Genomic DNA, 20,606 nt, shown 5'->3' with positions numbered 1-20,606 from the left:
TCATCCTTTGGCACATATTTTATGTTAAATTACTGCATGCCACAAAGATAGGACACTACACATACACATCTTTGAATACCTCAAATTTTTCATTTTCAACATTGCATCTTCATATCCACAAAACAAAACCATTGTCAATATTTCCAATTGGAATTGTCAGGAGTGGGCTTATATGAACTTAATTTAAATATTGAAATTGTCTCTGAAGCCGAGTCATTGCAGATTGGCAACTCAGTTTTTACATTTGATTTGAGCAATGACCAGGCGGGTTAGATGAATGGCCAGCATACATTCCTTGCAAATTATCATTATTTAAGCGTGTGATAAGTTTGCCCTCGCACTGATACATCCAATGTCCAATAATATTATTATCATACACCGCAGTAGGTACTTGATTTTGCACAGTACCATTTCTGATAGAATTTGCTCGAGTTGACAAAGGGGGGCGTGGCGAGCGGGGTTTGCAGCAGCAAGCTTAATCAGTACTGCGGGTCAGACAGTCCGATTTCAGTATTTCGCCCATAGACGAATATACTTCTGCCGTTTCTGCATCGCACTTAAGCACGTCCGCTACAGCGAGGAAAGAAATATAGCTATAATGAATAATTTATATTTAATTTTGATGTCAATAGTAAAATATAATACAAACATTTTTTTTATTTTTCATCAACTGCAGAACCCCAAATATTTTATCCACGGGCTGCCACTGATTCCTTGTAGTCTTTCGATATAATCATTGTTGTTAAGGTTTAGGAGTATGTACATAGTATTTAATAGTAACACCACAGGCGGACAACCCAATTCGGGTAAAATAAAAAATGTCCATAATATGAGTGACTAATTATTGAATTAAAAACTAATATTTTATGATTAACTGTCAAAATTGATATTTCTATGGTTGGTTTGTTGTAACAAATTATTTTACTACACACTAGACTTTTGTGATTGGTTGGTTGACTTCAAAATACTCAATTTTTCTAATCCTTCCACAGCACTGTCTGAGGTATTATAACTATGTAGTTACTGATATTATGAATATTGTTGGCATTGTCTGTCATAGGGCGAGGGAATCAAGGATGACCTGCATCGACACACTGCAACTGCAGTGCCGTGCATCTGAACTCTTACACGCAGGGTTTGGCTTAGTATTGTGGGGTTCACTGATAATATGTATATGAGGTTGCATGCAGCAGACTGAAATACATAGCTGCTAATTCCCCATGAATGCTTTCCGGTAGTTCTATTCTTGCAGGTAGCAGTTCTGTACTCTAAAATACAGTATTTTTTGTTTTCTTTTTCATATATTTCTTTCTAGAGAAATCTGTAAGAATTTATAAATCGCATCTCATGAATAATAAATATGTAGAAAATTCTTGATCACATCCAGTTCTGTATTGACATCGAAAATCAAGTATGTATTTACCAATATAAAGAGTATTGTCAAACTTTAGGGATGACACTAAAAAGCGTAAAGGTAAGAATATGTGGCTGGATGCCATAACCATGTGCAGACGCTTTTATTTTTTTTCTACTTCGTGCGTAGTGTGTAAGGAACATACATCTCGAATATGTTGCGTTTATAATATCTGTAACAGGTCTGTAAGAATACGTCTGAATGAGTCATAAGACAGCGGCTGTATCCTGTTAAATTGAATTAAATAAATTTCTTCGAAGTATTGGTATTAACATAACTGTTGTGAAAAGACACTATATGCAAAGTAACTATATTAATTATAAGGTAGTAGAATAATATAATGAGTCCAAATCTACATGTTACTTATTGCAGACATATTGGATTTATCTAGCTTACTTGGATCAATAAACGATGATAATTTCTCCATGAACGGGTGGGTAAACAGATTATTAAAAACAATTTCCCTTTGAATTAGCCTTTATTTATTAACATAAACATGTAAAGAAAATCGGTCATACAATATTATATATTATCACCATTCCACACAGACGGCCTCCTCTCCGGGACAAGCTAAGCTGGTTAGTGTTGCTTTCTCCTGAAGGAGCATCCTGAAAAAATGATAAAAACAATACATATTACACATTGCATTTGGAAACAAAACAATTAATTATTGACATGGTATCAAAAACAAAAAAACCATGAAATTCATTTCATATGAATAACTAGATATTCAACAGCGAATAAATTTATGATACATTCAAAACAGGCTTATGAAATAACTTTATTTATAATGGATTTTCAAAAGAAAAGTTCAAGTAGCTATTATTCAAACCAGCTTGTGTTGAATGAGAATGTTTTACATATGCTTTAATTGATGTAACCATAACTGGTTATTGACTTTACCGCTAGAGGCACGAGTTTGTTTCCGGCGGCCGGCCATCTTATTTATTTGACAGCTACTGATATTGATGCGTCAAGCTGATTGATATACCTCATAAATTATATTTTTTGTCTTTCAAATATCGTCATTTTGTATTTCAGTTATTCTATTTTTATGATTCATTTTGGCAGAAATACATTGTATCAGTGAGAGAGATCTTAATCTGACAGTCGATCAATCCAGTTGACATATGAAGTGACATGATATGCTGATGACCACCAAAACTGCCACTTAAATTGACAGGTACTAGTTTATCTTCTGAATTGGAATCAATCACTATTGCAACCAACTTATCTTATACAGTTGTAATCGATAATGATTGCTTGAAAACCTATATTGGGCTTGAGCATTGAATGTCTACATTATGACATGATGCTAAATGTATCCTAATTTAATGCGTACAATACATACTATTTGATTCGATCAAAATTTGTATTGCATTAAAATTAACAGTTCAAAAAAAGAAAAAAATTAGTTAATTAAATGCTGCATCATTTGGTAAATGGCATCAAATTCCGATTATAAAAGTTTGCCGGTGATGTGTTCTTTCGCCAGATATCTTCAATTTCTACAGCACACGGAGAAAAGCATTTCAGAATTAGTTCAACAGATTGACCGAACAATCGAGAAATGAAATAGTTCTCCAAATTGAGATACGCCGACAGTGGCATAGCTATTTATCAGAAGAGAAAGCAATATATTAGGGTCCAGCTGGACAAGGAACCCTAAATTCCTAACTGACAGGTGTCGCCGATATTTCAATTATATAGTCAAGGGTTCTTCACCAAGAACTGATGATCTTTGAACACTCTCAGTAACTCCATAGTTTCCTAGGATGTTTATATAGCATTTGGTGCAGTCTTGTTGGAACCATGTTTGTCAGATCCATACCTTCCACTTAAGGTCAAAAAATATCTAGAAATCCCGGATCATCAAAGGGTATCGGTTATCTTAGCACGAGCTTTATCTCGGAAGAAATAGTCAAAATACCTCTATACTAATTTTGGGCTTCCTCGGTTTGTTCTCATGCAGATATTATGTATGTATTAATGATAATTTGAAATACAAATTGTAAATAAGTTAATTATAATAATTATCATTACAAATAAGTGTTGATTGAGTGTGTACAAAACATTCAATCCTCAGCCTCATTAATTTTGTAGATTCTGCAGAGCATTTGAGCTTTAGAAATAGTAATTGTACGTTTACAAAACACGTACATCAAAGATTTGAATCTATACTCACAGTCTAGGTGCAATGCTCCTGTATTTCGATTGTATTTAGTACATTCAGTAATTATTCACTAAGGGCTTGCGCAGACAGAGAGCGGTCGGAGTTCTGCGTTCAACCGACCGTTGACCGCTAACGTTCAGGGACAGCAGACAGGTGGCGGTCAACAATAAGCGTTCCAATTGTATACAAACGTCGTTGTGACACAGGCGCTGCATAATGCGAGACCGCTATATTCCGACTGCGAGTGGAAGTGAGAAAGCACCACTGTTGCGTACTCACTCCCCCGTGTGGTTTCGCTCTATGTTGTGTGACTGCTCAAATTCCTATGACGGGACTGGACGGGAGGTACAGCGTTCTTTGTAATTCCGGGCATAGAACTCTAGCGTTCCAATTGACCGGCGCGGTCTGACCGCCGGCTGTGTACCCATACAGTATGAAGTCCATACAGTACAAAGAACGCCGAACTCCGAACGCGGAACGCAGACCGCCTGACCGCGCTCTGTCTGCGCAAGCCCTAAAGATGTCATAAAAAGCGCAATATGTCCCATGGATAAATATGTAACTGGAAGCATTCTGCATTCTTGCAAAATATTACCTAGGTAGATCATTAGATCCCTTTTCATAATAAATGTCAAATACAGGCGGACCTCGACTTACGAACGTTCGACTTTCGCACAATTCGCTATTTCGCACATTTCAAAAAAAAATCGTTTTTTTTTAAAACGTCGCGCTGGCCGTGGGGTTAAGATATCCCCTTCTCGCTCGCTCACAGGCAAGTGCATTTCTTGCGTCACTTGCATCCTGCTCGCACCCGTCACTTTGCTTGTGAGTAAGCTAGGATAGGTTTAGTCTTGCGCAGGAGCGCGTGCGGGCGTGTGATGTTGTGCGTTTTGCTAATTTTCTTCATTTGAAATATTTCACCCTAAAAATTTATAAACATGAGTGAGAAACGGAAAACCTGCAGTGTTGATACGAACAAAAAGAAATCAAGGACTTATAAAATTCACATGACGTTCTGATTGCGGTGAATCTTTTGCTTCAATCGGACGTTCGTATGATACAAACAGGTCTACTACGATATGTTCAATTTTGAAAAATAAAAATAAAATTAAGGAATACGTTCAAAATTGTGGTATTATCTTTAACCGCCCGACCTCTTTGAACGTACGCGATACGCGCTCTGTGACGTAGCCCTGGCGCGCTAACCCGTATCACGTTCGCGCTTTAGAAAAAAATACATCTCGATGTCTACAAAACGAACGTGATACGCTTATGGGTTTATACATACATACAATTCACATACTCAGTTAATTCTTCAAGGTTAGTCGACGCGCGCGGTCGTTTGGAGACATTTCGTAAGGTTCATTCAACTTAGTACTACAAGTCAGGGGCGCGGTACATGCGTTTTAGTGCGTAATTATTTTGAAGCGCGTTTTTTGTTTCCTGTACAGTTTTATTTGTTTTTTGTATGAATAATGACATTTATTTTTATGTGAATACTATACTGACTTACTTTTTGTGTGTGTATATTGATATTTATTTTTTATTGGTGACTTTGAACCCATTTATTTTACCAGTGAACTTTTTTAGTCAGTAAAACATGTCTAGTGAGAGTGAATATGAGAATATTAGCACCTCCGGGAGTGATACCACAATAGATGACAACTCTTCGTCTTCGCAAGACGATGTAAGCGATGTCGAAGAAGACATTCCTACAAGTTCTCAGGAGTGGGTTGACATAAATCCGGAAAACGACATTTCGCAGCAGCCGTTTCAATTTACGGAAAAATCTGGCGTTCCCGAATTTATGAACAACTATAAGGAGGAATTCGAATTCTTCAATTTCTTCTTTGATGAAAATCTTTTGAAGTTGATCGTGGAGCAAACTAACATATTTGCTGAGCAATTTATCAGTACAACACCACATTCATCCAGCAGCCTCATAAGTTTATGGCATCCGACTACAGAAAATGAAATGAGAATCTTTTTTGTCATAATTTTAGTCCAAAGCATAGTAAAGAAACCAGAAGAAAAAATGTATTGGTCTAAAAATCCTGTATTTCTTACGCCATTTTTTGCTCGAACACTGTCATATAGGAGATTTATACTGATAAAAAAGTTTCTTCACTTTAGTAATAATTCCGAATATGATGAATCTTCACACCCCAATCCCAAACTAAATAAAATTTGGCCTGTCTATCAATATCTTCAAACAAAATTCCAGGAAGGTTACATACCAGAAAAAAATGTAGCAATTGACGAGAGCCTTATGCTGTACAAGGGGAAACTAGGGTGGATACAATACATACCCCTCAAAAGATCCAGATTTGGTATAAAAACATATATGCTGTGCGAATCGTCGTCTGGATACATATGGTCCACAATAATCTACACTGGAAAAAATACTCTCTTTGATCAACAATATCGAAACCTCCCTGTTACATCCCAAGTAGTTATGAGCCTAATGAAACCATTGCTGAACAAGGGCTATCCCAAGTAGTTATGAGCCTAATGAAACCATTGCTGAACAAGGGCTACTGTCTTACCACGGACAATTTTTATACATCGCCGGAATTAGCCGAGATACTCACTTCAAATAAAACTGACACATACGGGACTCTAAGATTTAGGCGTAAAGGTGTACCAAAAAATATTTCATTTCCAAAGAAGGTAACTAGAGGGTATACTAAAGCCTACAGAAAAGGAAAGTTGATGGTGATGAGATGGAGGGACAAAAATGATGTATTTTTCCTTTCCACTATCCATAGTTGCACCATGATAGATGTAGGCCAGGGTAAACAACGTCCTACTGTGGCAAATGACTACAATTTTACTATGGGAGGCGTTGACCGCGTTGATCAACATTTGGCAATCTGCCCTGTTACGCGGAAACAGGGTAAGAAATATTACAAAAAAATGTTTTTCCATTTGCTCGAACAAGCTTTGTGGAACGCATTTGTTTTATATAAAAAAAAGCGGGGGAAAAGGAAGTAATTCGAAATTTAGGGTGAAAGTAATTCATCAATACTTAGAAAAATATCACTCGCCAGAATTTTCAGCGAAAGGAGGAAGACCATCCACAACTCCAAACCCATTACGTCTTACTGAGAGACATTTTATTGATACAATCCCGCCAACGCAAAGTAAAGCAAATGCAACGAAACGCTGTGTTGTTTGCTGTTCCAAAACGGATGATAAAGGGAAAAAAGTGAGGAGAGAAACGAGATATTATTGCCCCGACTGTAATGTGGGCCTGTGTATCCCATGCTTCAAGATATATCACACTAAGAAAATTTTTTAAAATATTCTATACTGTATCATCAGCCGGGTCAATCCACTGCATCATGAAGGCCTCCCCAAGCTTCTTCCAACTCTCTCGGTCCTGTGTCGTTATCAATCAAACATGAAATACTGAAATAAAATCCCACCCAAAGCAAAGAACCACCCACCAAAATAAGAAATAAACCCAAAAAAAAAATCGCTGCCACGTATTTCCGCCGAATTTTATCAGTTCGTCAATCCAGCGGCTTTTAGGGCGATCCTATGGCCATTTCGTGCCCTTTGGGTACCACTGGATGACGGCATTTGTCCAGCGCCCGTCCTTTCGGCGAGCAATGTGCCCCGCCCATCTCCATTTCAACTGTTTGGAGACGTCTATTATATCGCGTACTCCTGTCTGCTTCCTAACCCAGGTGAGGTTCTTTTCTCTATATATATATTTCTATAAACCCTTATACGTATAATTTTTACAAAAGTAATATATTGTTTTCAAAATATTTTTATTACTACACTACAAGTTTCCAACCCCTGATGTAACACACTAAGGAAAAATAAAATATATGCTTCATATATTTCTGTAATCCCTTTTAGGTATAATTTTTACACAAATAAAATAATATTTTCAAAATATTTTTACTGCTACACCACTAGTTTGCAACCCCTGATAAAATGAATCTAATCTAATCTATTGTAAATGCATCTATTTCAACAAAATATTGTCAGATATGGATGAGGACTAATATTGTTTTCGTATTACAAAGGTAAAAAAAGGTGACTTTTTTTACCCATTTCTTGGAAAATAACTAAGAGGTAGGGCGGTTAAAGGTTGTTTCCAAAGGACATGGCATAGTTATGGATGAAATGGAAAAATATTTGTCATCATGGATCGATGACCAACATCAAAAAGATGTCCCTCTGAATAATTCAATTATTCAAGCGAAGGCTCTTAGTTTCTACAAAGATTGGAAGGCTAGAAAAAGAAGATTCTAACACGATTTTTCAAGCAAGTAACGGTTGGTTTATATTAAATTCACTGGAAAATCGGCTGATGCGGATAAAGATGCTGCAAAAGAATTTATTTCCTCATTATCCAAAATTATTGAAGATGGAGAATATTCTTCTAGCCAAATATTTAATGTAGATGACACAGCTTTATTTTGGAAAAAAATGCCTAGTCGTACATTCTTATCTAAGGAAGAATCAGTTGCCCCTGGGCATAAACCTTCTAAAAACCGATTGACATTGCTTCTTGGTGGAAACTTGGCTGGTGATTTAAAATTGATGCCAATGTTAATTTATCAACCAGAAAATCCCCGAGCATTGAAAGGGAAGGATAAAGAATTGCTTCCAGTAATCAAATAAAAAAGCCTGGGTTTACTGCGTTAATATTAAAAGATTGGTTCACTTTACATTTCGTGCCAGCAGTTTAGCAATATTGTAAAGTTAACGATTTACCATTTAAAATAAGAAAAAGAAGAGTGGCAAAGAGTTAACTCTTGATAACTTTTTAAGGGAAACACCCGCAAACCCCACTTAAACATGTCTCTTAAACATCTTATATTTACTTGATAAATAAATATTTCAAAATACCCACAATTTAATTTTTTTTACTTCCCTCTACTTTCGAACATTCAACATTCGCACACCTTTTCAGGAACCAATTATGTGCGAAAGTCGAGGTCCTCCTGTACTGTGTTAACTATATAATATAAATACAAATGAAGCTAGCTAGCTGCGGAAAGCAAACCTGTGTTGCCACTCGATTACATAATTGTTGTATGGTGTAACAGTAACGGTGAACGTTAAAATGTTCTGCGCGGTGTAGTTCGCATTTCTTCCGGCAGGTTCGCCACTATCGTTCTACTGAACTTTTCTGATCCATGCATGCAATCTTTAACTTGTACGATAATACGTGTTCACACTTATTATCGTACAAGATGCATTTTCTTGTTATGGACCATGCATTCGCAAACGGGGTATTATGACGAGCACACTTCGTATGTGTATAAGGTTTCAAAACTCGCTATAACACTTTTTCATTATGTTGAGAAAATCAACAAAAACTTTTTGAACTAAAAAGATTTTTGAATGTTTCAGTAGTGTTATAGCGGGATTTGATAGACACATTGATTTTGTTTCATAAATGACAGTTAATCGTAGCGGCTTTTGAAAGAGGCGATAAAATTTTCATGTAGAGATTTTAATAACGAATCTAACGATATATATATCTTAACCTTTTCCACTCGAAATTTTTTTTATAGGTACATACCACCCACTCGAGACTTTTTCCCGCACAAAGCATAATTTCAATATAAAACATTTAATTGGTGAAAAAAATGTAAAAAATTTTTTTTTTTTTTATTCTGTAAAATAAATTTATAATGAATATACTGTACTTATTTTTAGTTTATTTATAATTCTTGATTGTGTGGTATTTCACAAAGCAATCTCCAATATGTAATCCTGGCTTATCACAGAATCGTAATGAAATAGCGGTATGTAGAGAACTGGCTATAAAGTGTAATCGTCCATTATGACTGTAAATATGATACAAATGAATTGCCTTCAAATACACTTGTAATATAAGCGGCTGTCTCGTAAATTTCCTAAATTAGTTTCGGGCTCATAACAACTCATTCCCAGTGCGGTACACATTATCAAAAGATTTCTCAAAAAATAATAAATCGATACGTAATAATTTTCATTTGACTCATTAGAGTATTTCACATTATATAGGTTCCGAATCGGCATAATATACTAGTAAGTATTGTCATCAAAAACAGTATTCAAATATAAAACTGTAAACTATACGAGACGCCCCTGCGCAAGCGAGAACCAATAAAAAATATAAACACACTTCAAAATCATGCGTGACAAACACTTCACTCTAGTCTGGGAACGTTCAATAAATAAAATTTATGTGACAAAAAAACATTGCTTGCAAGCGACGACCTACGAATAAAAAAAGAGAAGATTCCGATAAAAATACTATGTTGAAATTAGGCACGCAGTATTCTTTTGCCGACTTCTTTCTCAGATAAATGTAATAACCTATTATTATTCATTCTAACTTGATTGAAATCGCATTATAAAAATTTCTGAAAATATTACAAAAAATGACTTTATAGGCGATGCCGCCGCTACGGCGGCACTCGAGTAATACGGGAAACTTCTAATGCCGCCGATATGGCGGCACTCGAGTGTTAAGGGTTAATTATTTCAAAAAAGTGTTATAGCGGATTTTGAAACTCAGCGACACATGACAGTTCATTTCAAAAGATGATAACAATAAGTTGAGATTCTGTATCTAATAAATAATACTGTAAACAAGATATTCAAGATTAGATTGTTTAATCAGCTGGTGTTAAATTTCACAATGTTATGCAATAATATTATAAGCTTATAGCGCCTGTACACATACATGGAATTACTGTTGGCAATAGTGATTATTTTAAACTATCATGACAAAACTGTATACACGTAAAAGTGCTGACTGTCTCTCCAATCTCATTCTTCAAGAGTAAGCGAGACGTGATGTTGTCATTTTATACTTTAACTATTTGACAGGAGGTATTGAAAATCGGTGAACCTCAAATGAGTAGTTGATTTATTTAAGCCGCGTTGACACGGTCCAAGTTGACTTGGATAGGAATAAATAGTATGAAGCTGTCACTTGGATGAGACATCATACTAATTATTCCTATCCAAGTCTATTTGGATCGTACTTGGACCGTGTCAACGCGGCTTTACCGGCAGGTACGCCATTATCGATCTACTGCCCAGGTACAGATCTTACTTGCGCGTAAAAAATCAGCACAATTCAGAAGTTTCCAAACTTGTTTGATTCATGCACGCAATCTTGCCATCTGTAGGATAATACATGTTTCCACATACATTTTCTTACTGTGCACAGTAAATCTATGAATGTGTTAACAGAGTATTAAGCTATGCATGATCTTACTCGATGGTTTTATGCCCATTCAAACATGTCTCAACGTGTGTACCAACTCGCTAGATGCTCTTTTTGTTCAATATCGAGTGAACAGCTCGATGCGATAAAGTTCGACAGAAATTCATTTGAGCATGTCTCAATATGTAGCGCTTCGACTGAGCGTCTTGTGTCGAACGTGTGGACGCAATGACGAGCATACTTCCAAGTCAACATGTTCGATCAAACGAAACCATCTAACAAAAACATGCGTGGGTACTTAGCATTAGATTAGACTGACATGTACATAGTACATCCAGGTGTAAACATTGTTCAAAACATTCAATTTACAAATGGCAATGTTTTCCATTTCGAAGCGTGGAATACACAATAAAGAGTGCAAATTTGTATGATGTATGCTAGTGTCATCGGTGAATATTGAGATGAACTGTGATTTCACAAAATGTTGACATACATTTCTCAATGTCACAATATTGTGAAATTAAACAAAAAAATTGTTTTGGTTGTTATACACTTGTGCAAAAGAATTTCAATACTAATTAAAGGCGCCAGTCAGACAGAATCAAACCCGAAATACAAAAGACAAAACAGTAATTTTATAGTACTTAATCCATATCGTTTTTACCAAACCAAAACACAACCAACTGTAGTTTGTGTTTAGTTTTGGGCCGTTTAGGTTGTTGCTTAATCTGTTGTAATAATTGAAAGCATTACCAATATCTATGAACATTCAGTAACAGCCCAGCCATGTTTTCTTCCATTAACACACAATATATCGTCTCTGTTCTGGCAGAACACACTAACTGGAGAATACTAGTTCTGAGTAATTTGACTTTATATCATGTGAGTATATTAAGTAATCGTAAAAAGGATGACTTTAAAATAAAGATTGTTTATTTATTAAAAAGGTTTCCAGACGGTAAAGTTTGAAATAAGGAACATTTTGGTATAACTAACCCAATATGTCATTTTTTCGAATTAGTCTCTTCTGCCAGAACAGTGACGATATAATATTGTATTCTTTCATATTATTATGATATAGGTAGTGAAATGCTAAGAGCATCTAATGGCGAAAACAAGATGTGGTTTTAGAAAGAATATTATAAAACAGAATTCGAAATAGGGAATCGTAAATATTAAAAGGGCACTGTTCATACCTTCTGTTAATCTCGCTCTTCCTCCTGTGGGCTGGCATAAGATTGATGAGCAACCAGGGCATTCTACTGCAGTCTGTGCGTGGCTAAACACTGTCGTTATTTTGTAACATCCTGGGCATTTGACATCCATGAAATACGAATTCGGGTGCTGCACAAGCCTTTTTAATTTATGGCGCCTCTTCTCCGCGGCGGGTGAAGGGTGCAAAAGATCTACGGCGAGCTGAAAGCGAAATAAAAATTTCATCACAATTTGCAATCCAACTGTCCCGAGGTTATGATAAACAAATCACAAGCACTGCGGGGAAACGACGAAAAAACTATGAATATCTAAATTATTGAACACATTTCGATTGAAAAAGTACAATATCGTTGCACAAAATCTCAAATTTACTGCTTTTAAAACACAAGTACATGAGGCATGTCAAAAACTGCCATGTGTAAAGATAAGAAATACATGTCAGTCTGAGGCGGTTCGCAGATCGCGCGGCTGGACAAACAGTTTTAAAATAAAAAGTATCGGTATGGATTTCAATTTTCCCGAGCAAATAATACATTGAAAACGAGTGAAATAGCCATTTTTCGAATAAAAAGTTAAAAGTCAACACTGACCGGCATGGTTTCAGCTCAGTTGCAGAAACGGAAAAGGAAGTATCAATAAAAGTCACAGACAAGTCGCTATATAACTAAATTCAATAATTTGTTGCCATGTCCACTATGCTACAAATCTAATAATTTTATTCAAAAGGTACAAATTATTTATTGATAGGTAGTTTCCTGTGAATTGCTTTTTTCTTTTTTGTTATTTTTTAAATTTTAAGCAAATTGTATTTATTATTTTCAAATGAAAAGTTTGGAGAACTGAAAATGTTTTTTTAAATATAAAATATGTCGCTAAAGGTACATAATTGTATATGACAATGCATCCTAAGCAAATTCTAAATTAAAAAAATAAGCTAAAGTTTTGTAAAATTTCACCTCGAAGGAAATTATTAATAATTGTAAAGTTTATGACGCTGATGAAAGTTACCTACCTACGTTATTTTTAGCATCAATCTGGTTTGCTGGCCCATGAAAATGTTTTTATATCTATATATCATAGGAATTATCTCAATAATCTTTTTGAAAAGAAAAAATCACGGACATTTTATTCAAGTTTTCGCTTTCGTGAAAATAATATTGTGTTGTGTGGTAATTACTTGGGACATTATTTTTCACTGTTGATATTATTGTCTATAATAAATTTTGACAGATAATCACTGGTTACGTTTACGTATATTATCTATGGGTTACGTTGTCGGTGTCATGAATCGGCCAATTATTTAGGAAAAAAATGTTTTCACTCATATACCTTGGTTGCTTTAATTAAACTCATATTTTTATTAGTAGAGAATATAAGTTATTATTAAAATATTGGGATTTTTCATTCACAATAATATAATATATGGTAGGTAGGTACATAATTTAGCTAAACATCAGAAGCTGTAGAGTTTTGTTACTCGAAGTAGAAATTCATTTTCTATGACGGTTTAAAATATTTGGGAATGATTTTCTCTCGAAGAGCACGCCTGAAAAAAGACATAAGTATATATTATTATTAGGTATGTCTATCTACTATCATTTTAGTTATAGTAATGACATCTTAATATCTATTAAAAATGAAGAAAATAATGTTTTCGAATCAATGTAATTTTCGTTACCTATATTAGGTCCAGGGTTACATATAATTTGTATGAATACCTAGATCACACATACTTCCTGCAATGAATGCATATTCATTTATGGCATACATACTCAAAATGAGTAATGTCGTATATGGATGATTTGGGAGAAGCGACCCTTGAATGTTTCATTGCCGGATTTTATGAAGGAATATACTTTTTTCATGCATGTTACCTTAATCGTTTTTCACTTAAAAAGCTAAATGACAATACCTGTGCAAATATTCGTTAAATAACTCTTCCTTATTACGGACATAGAAATCATGAAGCTTCTGTGTATTTTGAATAGTATGCTTCTTTTTTGGAGATTGCGTTTTGCTAAAAGCTTCATCTGTTTCAATATCTTCATGGAATCTAAAAATGATAAATTATTGTACTATACGCTGATTATAAGGTATGCCCGGCTATCTGAATGGTTTTTACCTCACAATGATTCTTTGTTAGCCATTTACTTAACTCATTGATTATGATTACACACTCTGGATTAGAGGTGAGTTGGAAATACTGTCACCAGTTTGTGTACTCAAGTTTCGGATGAAACTACCCATACTAAGTATTTGTGGCCCAATAAACTTATTCAAAAAAACTTGTGATGATATCTCGCGAGTCGCTGTTCTGTGCACTCGCCAGTCGGTAGACTTTCAACACTATTAACATTAAATGCGAACAAACGAAATAGCACTTGAATATAGGTATATTTTAATTTATTAGTATATTGCGTTCGAATGTATGAATAATAATAGGTCATAAATTTTATGTCGCAACACAGTGGTGGGATGACGCACAGGCTTAGGCTTGTTATATACCGCTCAAAACATGTTTAAAATTAAAAAAATCACTGTTATTCATTTTTGTTAACAATAATATTGTAACCTAACAGAAAAACAACTCATAAATTTAAAATTTTATAACAAATGGGACTTTTCGACAAGCGGAGCTCAGTGTATTTTTAGCGATTATATTGAAGCCGATACACAGTCTGAGTTCCCTGAGCCGATACGTATTATCAAATACTAATAATATGGAGTTGGTTTTAGTTTTAGTTTAGTATGAAACTTTTGTCGCATACGCACGCCAAACGATCTATATAGTATTCCAAATACTAGTAAGTATTTTGGAACAAGTTTATATACTAAGTATTTTTTTATACTGGTAGTAAGTATACTTAGTCTTCAAAATCGACCAGTTTTCCCATCTCTACTCTGGATCCAAACACTTCTTTTGAATTTATGGGAATTGAATAAGGAAGTGGGTAGGAGAGGTGTAATGATCAAGACTCAAGGAGGATTGCGTGTGGTCGAGAAATACATTTTTATTCAAACCATAAATTGACAATTGTTATGAATTTGCTATGAACGAGTGGTGTTTCATATTCAAGCTCACGTATATATATATATATATATATATATATATATATATATATATATATATAACAGCTGTGGAAAAATGCAACGGTTTTTCTTTGTTTATTTAGTATTTTGCAATAACAATGAAATACATGCTTGACTCGAACGCTGGGGCGTCGAACTGAGGTGTGTTCATATCGATTAGTTATAAAGGATCTCTCCTCAGGGTCAACTCGTACGTGCTGGATATTATGTTACACAATTCTGTTGGGTTCAGGTGACTTGGGAAAACGAATTTGTGTCAATTGTTGTACAATGTGACTTTATTTCGTAAACACTTATTGTTTCAATTTCTATATTGTGACTACTAAGTATTTATGCAGCTAGGTAGGTTATTCAACCCTACAAATTTACAGCTGCGAGATTCCAACCCAGTCACCCAGCTATACCAGCAGTTTATCAATAATTGATTAAATGAAAACATTGAGGGAAAACACAGATAGAAGATACAAAATCTTGTTGGCGAGGTTTGGCTTGCTTCAATTCAATTTTCATCACAGCTTTATTTTGAGTTTTCACTTAGTGAAGCAAGATGAATGGCAAGGGACAGGGATTTTTGGGACACCGAATGATGTCCGTATGCTCTGACTAAGGAGCAGATGTAGACTAAGATGAAGTCTCTTTAAGAGGTTTTAAATATTTCGACACCAGCTGTTTACATGAAATTCAGCATTTGCAGCTTCAAAAATGTTTGTTAATATTTTATTACTATGATAATATTTTGCGTGTGCTAAATTTAGCATTAACAATACACACGACTGCTGGAATAGGGGTACTCGTCATTAGAACAATTGTAGGGTACCACCTACCATCCAGCATGACTTGGCAGGAAACCATTAATTTATAACTACAATGTATATTGCAACATAATATTGTTAAAATTGCAAAACAAGCGATTTATGTGAGTCAATCAAATTTCAACAGAAAGCTAATTTAGCAAAATAATATAATAATTCAATTAATCAATAATATCGCAAATTAAGAAATAATGCTATATAGGTTTACTATGATATGCACAAAAGCTGTTTGTATGAAAATCAATCTTGCTCAATTATTAAAACTGCATAATTGTTCAAATTAAAATCAATTGTTTATAATTTACGAAACGAATCATGCATTGCACAATAAACCTCATAAGCATGATTATCAAAAATATTCAAGTAGTTGATAGCAACATTTTCTATTGTATCGAATCAATATAAAACACTCAGTAGAAGAAAGCAACATCGTCATTCAGTTATCTAAGATTCAACCGTAAGGTTATCGTTCCGCTTCGCCCAATCGAACCCGTAATCCATCAGAACACATTCCCGTGATTTCACTCATCTAAATTATAATCTGTAAACTTACCTGTAATAATTAAATTGATATTTATTTGGAAGGAGATAATAAAACCAGGGTTCATTTCGTTCACGCACCAAATTCTGAGTTATTCATTTGGGAGTCAACCAACCAACCCCCGGTTCCCTATTCCATCTCACCTCCGATACAATTTTATTTTGTCAAGAAAAGTTTTCTATGCTTTAGATTTTAGAATTACCCTGATAATATGATACTTTTGTATAAGTAAATTATTCCTGTTATTTATCTTCCATTTGGTGTCGCCCTGTATTTAAGTATATACAGTAGAACCTCGATTATCTGGATTAATTGGGGATGATGGTAGTCCGGATAGTGAGAAATCCGGATAGTCGCAAAAAAACCACAATTTTTATTGATATATTCTATAATAATTTGTCCTTTTTGAAGCTGCCAAATCATGAATACTTATATAAGTTGTCTTGAGTTACATTTTTTTAGGCTCTCAAACCACTTCATGGCGACATCTAAGCATTGAAAAACTTCTGAATGTGTAGGACCAATAGTTCCCCCCTCGGGAATCTACTCTTTGTCTTCTTGATCATGTTCCTCTGAGGTAGATATTTCCTCATCATTCAAAATTTTGAATCCAGGATCGTTCCGTTCGCAATTTGTACCCCGGTGCAGTAATTTCATGTCTTGATGCTAGAGATTTGTTGGGTAGTTTTTTTCCAATTTAAACCTGTTTCATCAGAATTATAGATAAACTCTTCGTCGTATTCTTTTTTCTCCAAAAACACCTTTAACGTTTCTATAAAAGTGTTCGCTGAAGGTATGTCAGCTGAAAGCTTATCCCCGTGAATTTCCACTTCTCTAATACCATGTTGCCCTTCAAATTTCTTAGCCAATCCGAACTTGTTTTGAAGTTTGAATATCCATTCAATCTTGTGTTAAAAAATCTCGCTTTTTCACATAATATATCGGCTGTTTTTGAATGAACCACATGAAAATACACTCTTACACTTCTCCATTTTGTGATTTTTTCACAACTTTCCGCTCTTAGCTGCCATTCTTGAACACTTTACAATTCGTAAACTGTGGAATTTTTTCACTTTGTTTTTTTTATATTCGAGATCATTGAGGTGCTGACGCCATATTTATTAAAAAAAAAAGTCCTATATCACCTCTTTTCAAAGTATTGATTATAATATCCACTTTGTCTTTTAATGATAGTACAACACGTTTTCTTTTCGATAGCATATCGATTATATTCAAAATAAATATTTAAATCGCGAAAATAAACATTTCAGAAAACTAACGTGTGTTTGTTTTGAATAATACGGATAATTGAAAATCTGGATAATCGACGTTCTACTGTATGAGTATATTTAAAAAATAATTGATATAAATACTTGTGAAGGTTTTCAAATTCTTCAATTATGGAATCTTGGCATTCGTAATGTTGACTTTTGTGTAGATTTATTGTAACATAAATTGATGAGTTTGCTTTCGTAATAGCCATATAACTTGTAATTGCATACATAATATTACTAATATATTCCTCGATATCATAGTCGACTCTTCGAAGAATTCTGTGGAATTAATAAAATTATGTTACAGTATGATATGAGACCTTATAATATTATGATATCATAATTCAGCAATATGAAACCACCATACTGATCCAATGAAATTGGTAATTGATAAGTTTATTATTATTATTGCAGTGGTGAATTGTTAAAACCTGTAAATCATTTCTTTGGTGGGTTTCGCCATTAATTTCATTGGAGTGGGTTCTTTTTCAATTGTGTATTGAACATAATGCGGTGTCATCCATGCATATGATACAAATTTTTCTTTTTCTTTTACAACTTTAGCATTATTCGTAGGTTTTGAATTCATTGTCCAAGGCTGAAAAAGTTGGAATTAAGCAATAAGTGGTCCATGGTATAAAATATTCAGAATGCTGAAGAATTATAGATTAAATAATTAATTGTTTAACTAATTATTTACTATTTGTACGTTTAGATTTGGAGAATCTACCTACAATTACTATAATATATTTTGAAAATATAGTATGGGAATGAAACAAATTGTTCTTATACATACATTAGAGCTTTTTGTATGAGGAATCAGTAATATTTCATTATAAATATGTTTGTCATATTTAGAATTTTCAGTTTTGACTAAGTCAAATTCATTTTTGATCTTTGCAGCATAATTTTTATGTATGTATTCTTCTCCACTTAAATCCCTATGAAGAAATTTTTAGTATCAAATAGGTTCTGGTAACATAAAAAATGTTGAAAAAAATATTATGTAGAGTCATCACCTGCATCTGTCGATTTACCATATTATTATAAGATAGGCTTTTTGGTTAATTCGCTATCACTAATACCCCGTTTACATGTGCAAGGATTTACTGCTGACAGTACGAATTATTACGAAAATGCACGTGTAAACACGTATTATCGTGTAAGTTGCAAGATTGCATGCATGGTTAAAAAATGTTCGGAAGCTTATGAATTTTCACACAATAACTGGTACTTGCATGCACAGTAGAACGATAGTTGCGAACCTGCCGTCAGAAATATAAACTTTGACATTTACCGATTATCTACGAACTTCTCCGAACCTGTCTGAATCTGTCAAATAGCACTATACGATGACAATATAGTGTCTCGCTTACCTTTGAAGAATGAGATTGGAGAGACAGCGGCACTTTTACGTGTAAAATGTTATTATCGCGATAGTTTAAAATTCACACTATTGGTACAAGTAAATCCATGCACTTGTACAGGCACTATGGATGTACTGCTGACAGTACGTATTATCGCAACCATATCAAAAAATGCTTGTGTAAACACATATTATCGTGCAAATTGCTAGATTGCATGCATGGATTAAAAAAGATTCACGCGACAATTGGACTGTGTGATATATGCGCCTGTGCATCTTGCTTACTCTTGAAGAATGAGATTGGTGAGACAGTCAGTACTTTTACGTGTAAACAGTTATTTTCCCGATAGTATAAAATACAGACTATTGGTACTACCCATGCATGTGTACAGGCGCTATTATCTTCACACTGCAGCGAAAAAAAAATCATTTTATTGATTTCAACAAGAATTTTATATTCACTCGAACTGTTGATTCCATACGACATACATTATTAAATGTGCAGATATTTCACTGATTTTTGTTTTAATAAGTAGGAGTCGACTGTATTTGTATTTAATGCTTACCTTTTCAAAGAAATAAAACGATAACTTGGGTATTGACTATTTGTACTACATAATGTGTTTTGTTTATCTATTAAATCGTGCTTTTGAGTATCGATGTGGCAATCTCCAACACTGTTTACCATGACTATTTTACCGTTGCATTGTTCTGTTTCTAAAATATTCAAATTGTGATTGGGCGATAGGTTTAGTACGGTTGATGTTTGATGACCACAATTATGGTACATAAAATCGTTTATCAGCATGGCTTCATTATTGAATTCCGCCGATGAATATTTATCTAACTGCACATAGAAATTTCCTTGATTTTGTATGTCAATGCAAATATCGTCAGGCATATTAAGTTTTACTGATTTCTTTGATGACATATAGTTGACAGTTGTATAGTTTGGGTGTTCCATAGTAAATCCTAGAGAAACGATTACAAAATCTTTGATTGATTCAATCTGTTCATCGGTATCGTTAAGAGAAAAATCACACAAGGCTCTATCATCTTTTGAGTAATTTTCCACCTCTTCGATGCAAGTAATAATTTTGGTTTCATCAGGAAATAAGGCAGTCTGTATTCCTTCTTTATTCAGTGAAATAGTTGTCCCATCTAATCTAGTGGTAAAAGTATTGCCCGTCAAAAAATCTGTCACAGTTTGGATGAGTATTTGCTCGGTAGATAGCAAAGATTTGTTTCTGAATTTCATACAGACGCCACTGCCAGTTTTTATCTCACAAATTGACACTTCTTTTCTAAATATCGTGTGACATTCTAATTGCACTAGATAAAAAATTGCCGGTAGTGTTACGTCACTCTGTGAACCACGTTGAATAGTTTTTTTCGAGGAATCATTAAATAAATCTGTGGTATTACTGTTTGAATGAAATTCCTCGCATATTACACTCGAGCCATCTGGGTATAATATTTCTATCAATCCATTACTTTTAAAAATGATTACTCTACCTTTGAGGGAGTAATAT

The 20,606-nt window shown here is 34.3% G+C and overlaps 1 protein-coding gene across 1 annotated transcript; it reads right to left on the bottom strand.

Annotated features, from left to right (window-relative positions):
* Positions 1–1,873: 1,873 nt before the first annotated feature.
* Positions 1,874–12,617, bottom strand: RpS27 (ribosomal protein S27). The gene is made up of 3 exons (XM_085956501.1): positions 12,582–12,617; positions 11,973–12,192; positions 1,874–2,022 (listed from the first exon to the last, which is right to left on the bottom strand). Exons 1-3 carry the CDS (start codon positions 12,585–12,587, stop codon positions 1,994–1,996), a joined length of 255 nt encoding a protein of 84 aa, XP_085812627.1. The 5' UTR covers positions 12,588–12,617; the 3' UTR covers positions 1,874–1,993.
* Positions 12,618–20,606: the final 7,989 nt, after the last annotated feature.

The sequence above is a fragment of the Rhyacophila brunnea genome, unplaced genomic scaffold, assembly GCF_057557595.1.
Source record: "Rhyacophila brunnea isolate RB1 unplaced genomic scaffold, BYU_Rbru_1.0 scaffold_6, whole genome shotgun sequence".
Taxonomy (NCBI): domain Eukaryota; kingdom Metazoa; phylum Arthropoda; class Insecta; order Trichoptera; family Rhyacophilidae; genus Rhyacophila; species Rhyacophila brunnea.
This window is presented reverse-complemented; position numbering and strand designations above follow the sequence as displayed.